This window comes from Myotis davidii, unplaced genomic scaffold, assembly GCF_000327345.1.
Source record: "Myotis davidii unplaced genomic scaffold, ASM32734v1 scaffold826, whole genome shotgun sequence".
In the NCBI taxonomy this organism is placed as follows: Eukaryota; Metazoa; Chordata; class Mammalia; order Chiroptera; family Vespertilionidae; genus Myotis; species Myotis davidii.
This window is the reverse complement of record NW_006297142.1, coordinates 1255470-1262125: the sequence shown is the minus strand read 5'-3', so window position 1 is coordinate 1262125 and position 6656 is coordinate 1255470. Positions and strand designations below refer to the sequence as shown.

At 53.6% G+C, this 6656-nt stretch overlaps 1 protein-coding gene across 1 annotated transcript in view; it reads right to left on the bottom strand.

Annotated features, from left to right (window-relative positions):
• TAF6L (TATA-box binding protein associated factor 6 like) overlaps nucleotides 1-6656 on the bottom strand; it is a gene marked incomplete at its 5' end in the record, with an annotated part of 8763 nt that overhangs the window by 930 nt on the left and 1177 nt on the right. The window contains 8 exons of the mRNA XM_006772796.1: nucleotides 4-39; nucleotides 124-252; nucleotides 2937-3069; nucleotides 3411-3631; nucleotides 3773-3847; nucleotides 5647-5741; nucleotides 6260-6310; nucleotides 6456-6606. Of these exons, the coding sequence (XP_006772859.1) occupies nucleotides 4-39; nucleotides 124-252; nucleotides 2937-3069; nucleotides 3411-3631; nucleotides 3773-3847; nucleotides 5647-5741; nucleotides 6260-6310; nucleotides 6456-6606 (891 nt within the window). The remainder of the gene's footprint in view (nucleotides 1-3; nucleotides 40-123; nucleotides 253-2936; nucleotides 3070-3410; nucleotides 3632-3772; nucleotides 3848-5646; nucleotides 5742-6259; nucleotides 6311-6455; nucleotides 6607-6656) is intronic.

The window sequence follows — 6656 nt, the reverse complement described above, 5'->3', positions numbered from 1 at the left end:
CGCCTGCGCCTCCATCTTCAGCAGCTGCTCCACGGCCACCTGGGGGAGAGGACAGGCTGTGCGGGGGCCACGAAGGGCCGGCCCGCGGGGTATTGCAGGGGGGCGGGGCGCCCGCTCACTCACCAGAATGGCGCCGTAGACCTTGTGCCCGTCCGCTTTCACCTGGGCATTGGATACGGAGTAGTCATCCAGCACGGCCTGCAGGTTCGTCCAGTAGGTGGACAGATGTGGGTACAGGACGCGCTCCACTGCCTGGAAGAGAGAGGGATACAGAGGGCCTCTTGGTGGCTGATCGCCTCCAATGCCCTTTCCCATGAAAGTCCTACTTTTATCCCTGTTACTGGACAGGGCTCCCTCCTCCTAAATTCCCTGCGTGGCATTCTCAACCAACATTTATTTGGAACCTGTGTGCACAAGCCTTCACTGAGCCCTGGAAATTTAGATGGGTACAAAAACACAATATAAAGTGATCTGCTACAACTAACACGCACCATGTCACTGACATGAGGGCCAAGAGGGTATAAGTGATGCCCAGGGCTAACGGGAGGAATTTAGGTGCCAACTGCTCCCTGTACACACAGTACTGTCCTCGCCTGGATGTGAACGGGGTCTCGGCTCAAACCACAAAAACAAGTCAGAGTCCTGGACTCCTGATGACAGAATTTTAAATCCTGAAGTCAGTTTGCAGAAAGCAATTAAGACTTCACAGCGGAGGTTATGTTTCTGTGGGGCTCTGATGGGTAAGAGCCTTCGGTGAGTCATCCACAGCCTGAGGATCTGAAAATACTGGCAGAACTGACAAGCTCCGAGAAAAATATGACTTGCTGCAGACAAGAGCTATGAAAGCTTAAAAAATTTTGTAACTGCAGTAATTACAAATCTAACGACAAAACACCACGCCAAATTTGACAAAGTCTACAGACACTCAAGAAATGAGTGTCTCAATCTTATTAAACCAAATATAAAAACGGAATACCTCCCCCACATTCTGTAAAGCCAATGTAAACCTGGCCCTAAAACCACACAAGGACAGTACATAAGCGAACACATGGCTAATTTCATCATGAATGTAAGGAAATCCTTTAAAATGTTAGTAAACTCACCAGTATATAGAAAATGCACTACATTCTAATACTGTTTAAAGACTATATACCATGAGCAAATTGAGTATATCCCAGAAATGTACATATCGTTCACTAAGAAACTCTGTCTCTAAGCCTCCCCCCACCCCGCCCCGACACTGAGACTGGGCAGCCACTGGGCAGATCAGACTCCTTGAACCCCACTCCCCCAGCTCTGCAACCACAGCTGACAAACCCAGTGTAGCTGAGACTGAGGGATTTGATAAGTTGAAACTGAAGACAGAAATGCAAGAGAAAAACCCACTGCCTTCAAAAGAAAAGAACTACTGACAGGAAAGGCTGCACCTGCCTCTCCCATCCGCCTGCCTGGCTGGCAGGGAAGGAAAAGAACTTGCATGTTGGCAAAGGAAGAGGCTGGGTGCGACTAGTGAAGTTTAGAGTAAAAACAAAAACATGCAGGTTCAGGTGTCTCTCTGTCGAACTGTGACCTCTTGGTTTATAGGTCAATGCTTAACCACTGAACCACACCAGCTGGGCTGCACACAGGACTTTTGAAAGGATAAGACATTTATATACAGAAGATCAGTGAACCAATGTCACCCCAATCTATATGTATAAAAGGCTAAGTGACCAACCGGCCAACCGACCATCCGGTACATGACCCTCGCTGGCAATTTAAAAATAAACGTTGACCTAGTGCACAAATTTGTGCACATTGAAAGGATATTAATTATAAGAATTATCTTACTATCACTATCCTCCCTTTCTCTATGATAGAAGTGTCAACCAAATTCACTATTGACAATGACAGATCAAAACACAAGACTGGCGTCAGCAAGAGCTTTATATGTATTGCGTATGCGCAAATCAACTTAGCCTTTTATAGATATAGAATAAACTTGCTTAATTAGACCTGCTTTCTGATGTAGCTAAACTTTTTCCAGCCCAGTGAAGCACCCCCCCAACTTCTCTTTCAGGTAACTGTCAGCAACACAGCAGTAAACACCTGGCTATAAAGCAAGTTGTGTTCGTGGGCTAAAGAAACTCCAAGGAGGCTAGTCATCACTACGGAGAGGAAGCTGGGCATTGCTACATGATGTCATTACCCGGTCAGACACTCAGCATATTAGCCTTTTATATATATAGATTTCTTCTACTTAATTTCCTTTCAATGTGCACGATTCCATGCACCAGGCCACTAGTAAATTCAATAAAAAAGAAATAGTCCTGTCTGGTTTGGCTCAGTGGATACAGCATTGGCCTGCAGACTGAAGGATCCCAGGTTTGATTCCAGTCAAGGGCACATGCCTGGGTTGCAGGCTCGATCCCCAGTGTGGGGCGTGCAGGAGGCAGCTGATCGATGATTCTCTCTCATCATTGATGTTTCTATCTCTCCCTCTCCCTTCCTCTCTGAAATCAATAAAAAAATGTATTTTTTAAAAAATAAAGAAAATAAACAAGCACTGGCCTGTGTTGCTTAGTTGGTTGGGGTGTCCGTCCTGTACATGGAGAAGCCACGGGTTTGATCCCCAGTAGTTCTCTCTTATCAGTGTGTCCCTCCCTCCCTCCCTCCCTTCTCCGTTCCTCTCTAAAAAAAATAAATCAATAAAAATATATTTTTCAAAAACACAAACTTACCCCCAAAATATAAGTAAACAGAAAAAAACAGAAGAATCTAATAAATTTGGACATAACCATAAAAGAATAAAAGGCCATCACTGAGCCTGGCCCAAGGCAAGAACTCGGTGCACAGCAGCAGCAAGCATACACCATTTATGATAAAAGACACACAAGTACCATTTTCCTAATGACAAATGGCAGCTGTAAAGGCGGTGAGAAAGGCCAGGTCCTCACCTTCCAGCCAAGGGCGTGCAGCCCCACCACAGCCCCGTAGTGAGAGCAGAGCGGCCGCACAGGGTCTGCCAAGACCTTCTGCAGGGACAGCAGGATCTGCTGATAGAGGCCACTGACAAGGTCCCCATGAGTCCTGTGGGAGCAGCATGCAGTCAGAGGGACGGAGGCAGCGCCTGCCCAACACGGTTCCAGTCACAGCACGTGGAGAAAACGGCACCTGCATGGCCCTGGGGGGGTGAACGAGGGCCCAGGGGAGCTGCCCGGGACCTGAGGCGAAGGACCAAATCCTTGGTATGTTGTCACCCACCTGTCGCATCCCAGTGCACCACGGCACACTGCGTGGGAAGCTCCCAGGGAAGGGGCTCCCCACCTCTCAAAACACGGCCTCCACGGCAGAATGGACCCCATCTCCTCCCCCAACCCACTCAGCTCTGCAGGCCCCACCCTGTACTCCGCTCGAGGCCCAGTGGCTACCAGAAGATGTGGCTGAGGAGGAGGGCGGCACCATCCCGCAACGTCCAGTGGTCATTCAGGGGGTTGATGGAGGCAGCCAGGGGCTCCAGGACGCAGTAGAGGACACTGCCCACCAGAGAGCGGACATAGGGCCCCAGGCAGAGGTGCGGGTTCCGAACCAGGCTCCGGGCCACTTGCAAGAGCCGGTGCAGCTGCTCCAAATCGTGGCTCACAGACTTCACCTATTGGGGGGAGAGGATGGCTGAGGGGCACAGGAGGGGGCCCAGGAGCCTGCATTCTGAGAGCACCTTCCAGGAGCCCCACAGGCTGCTGGCTCACTGCCTCCCACCAAAGGTCCGCCCCGGCCCCGCCTGCTCACTCACCCCACTGACCACATAAACAAAGTACGGCAGGAGCGCTGCGATCTTGGAGTTGGTCTGCAGGTCCTGGAGAGCAATCTGAAAAGGAAGGGGCAGCCTCACTGGACCCACCACACCCACTACTGGGGATTGAGCCTGCAACCAGGGCAGGTGCCCCTGACGGAATCGAACCTGGGACCTTTCAGTCCGCAGGCCGACACTCTATCCACCAAGCCAAACCGGCTAGGGCAGAAGCCAACTTTTTTTAAAGGACAGTTTAGCACTGACGTATTAAAGTTTTAAATGTTTATACTTTTTGATTCAGCAATTTAACTTCTATAAATTTAACCCACTATAAAAGAAACCCACACACAGCACAGTCTGTACTGATCAAAAATTGGCCCCAGCTGGCATGGCTCAGTGGTTGAATGTCCACCAATGAACCAGGAGGTCACGGTTCAATTCCTAGCCAAAGCACCAGCCTGGGTTGCAGGCTCAATCCCCAGTGTGGGGTGTGCAGGAGGCAGCCAATCAAGGATTCTTTCTCATCATTGATGTTTCTACCTCTCTCTTCCTCTCTGAAATTAATACAAATATAGTGGAAGAGAGAGGGAAAGACAGACAGAAACATCGATGTGAGAGAAACACATCGACTGCTTCCTGCCTGAGCCCTGACCAGGGCCCGGCCAGGGAGGGGCCTGCAACCAAGATACATGCCCTTGACCAGAATCAAACCTGGAACCCTTCCGTCCACGGGCCAATGCTCTACCCACTGAGGCAAACTGGCTAGACTAGAGCTTCATTTCACTTATTGGGGTGACGCTGACTAATGAAACTATACAGATTTTAAGTATACGATACATCACCTATAATACACTGCATTGTGTGCCCACCACCCAAAGTCAAATCTTCCAAGATATTTTTAACTGAGAAAAGCAGCTGTCCTAAAACCGGGCGTTTTGGTAGAGCCCCGTGGGCCTGTACTAGAGCAATCACTGTTCATACATAGACAGAAGGTGGGGGTTCCCCAGGAGACTCTCACTTCCTACTTTGTATGTCTTTATGGTACAGTAGTTCCACTTTAAACATCTGCTGCCATTACTAGAGTCAATGAAGAAAATGTTGTTACCCAGCACCTCCGCCACCTGTGCCCTCCAAACCCTCTGGATGAAGTCCCAAGGCTACGGCTGGGGAAGCAGATGTCAGGCCCGTGGGGAGGGCGTCAGCTCCCAGGCCCGCAGCTGGCCCTGCCCTGTGCCCGGGGAACAGGAGCCAAGCCTGTGAGGCAGGAATGGATGGGAGCAACATTCCTCATCTTCAAGGGAAAAACAACAGCAGCCAGAGACGTGAAGACGTGGAGGATGGAAAACCCTACAGCAGAGGCCACGTGGTGGAGCAGCCACCAAACTACCCTCACACTTGGACAGACAGGACGCACGGGCACCGCCCAGCAGGCCTCGGAGCCCCAGAGCCTAACGCGGCAGGAGCTGGTCTGAGGCCTGGGGCGGTCTCAGAGCGGGCCTGGCTCCCTCTCCTTCCTCTGCCCCCGACCGCTCACCCCGACCCACCCCGACCCCAAGTCCGGCAAAGGAGTTGCAGTGTCGATGTCCCTCCCGGCCCCAGGCCCACAGACACTCCGAGAGATGGCTCTGGACTGAGGTGTGAGGAGGCCCCCCCGGGCCCTGCTGAGCTGCCCATGCCCTAAGGAGCAGGGCTCCTCCTGGCCTAGGAGGGGAGTGGGCACTGGAGGAGGCCCGGGCTCAGAGCAGCACAGCCCGGGAACAGCTCCCACACACGGCAGCCGTCAGCGAGCAGAGGACAGGGAGTAGGCATCCGAAAGAACTTCATGAGAATTCGGAAGCTGGACTTGGTGTCCCAAATGGGGCCCCACTCACTACCTTCATCAGCTGTGGGTCGTCCCCCAGGACAGCGCGAGTCACTTGCTGGTAGTACTTGAGCAGGTCATCGGTCAGTGAAGACACAGCGCTGGGCACTGCGAGACGATGGGCAGGAGGTGGTCAGGGTGGAGTGCCCAGCCCGCTCTCGGCCTCCCTTGCTTGCTCCTCACAACCACCATCCCCACCCCACCCCCAGGAGCCTGTTCAGACAGGACCCCCAGAGCACAGAGCCGCCAGCCCCGTGAGCTGCCTGACCTTGCAAGCTCTCACCACTCTGTGCCAGCGCTGCCCCCACCCCTCCTCTGCCAGGCAGATTCCCGCTCAGCCCTTAAGCCCCGCTCTGCTCAGCAGGCCCTGGAAGTGAGGCACAGGCCCCAGGGACCCTGCGTGCTGTCAGACTTCCGTGCTCGCACCCAGCACGCAGCATCACGGCTGGTTACAGGAATGAGCCCCCATCTCCAGCTCTGAGCCCTCTGGGCAGGGACCAGTACCCACTCAGAACCAGGTGTCGACAAGTATTTGTGAGCTGAAGTCTCAGGGGGGTAGAGACACCGCCCTCAGCTCCTGCGGGAGGAGAGTTTGACCAGGGGCCCGCTCCCCACAGCTGCCTTACCCGATCCTTGAGGCGCCAGGTTCCCTTTGCCGTCCAGGTAGGAGACATGAACTAGAACCAGAGCAGAGAGAGGGCTCAGCTGGGGCTTTGCCCTCGTCGCGCCCCCCGACCCCCAGTTGTGCTCCACCCACCAGGCAGCCCAGCACCACTCCCTGACAGCCTCGCTCTCGCCCGCTCCACCAGGGACTGCATTCACCTCTCACCGCCGTCTCGGCACAGCCTTTGGGGATGTTGGTGGCCAGGGCCAGCTCCACCAGGTTCACCTCCCGGTCCTCGGGGAAGTAGAGCTCGCCCTCCCTGACGGGGCGCAGGGGCAGCGCCTCCTGGGCTCCGCACCCACACACGGCCTGGCAAAGAGAGCGGAGCGCAGGCTGACGGGGGGAGGGGGCTCTCCCGC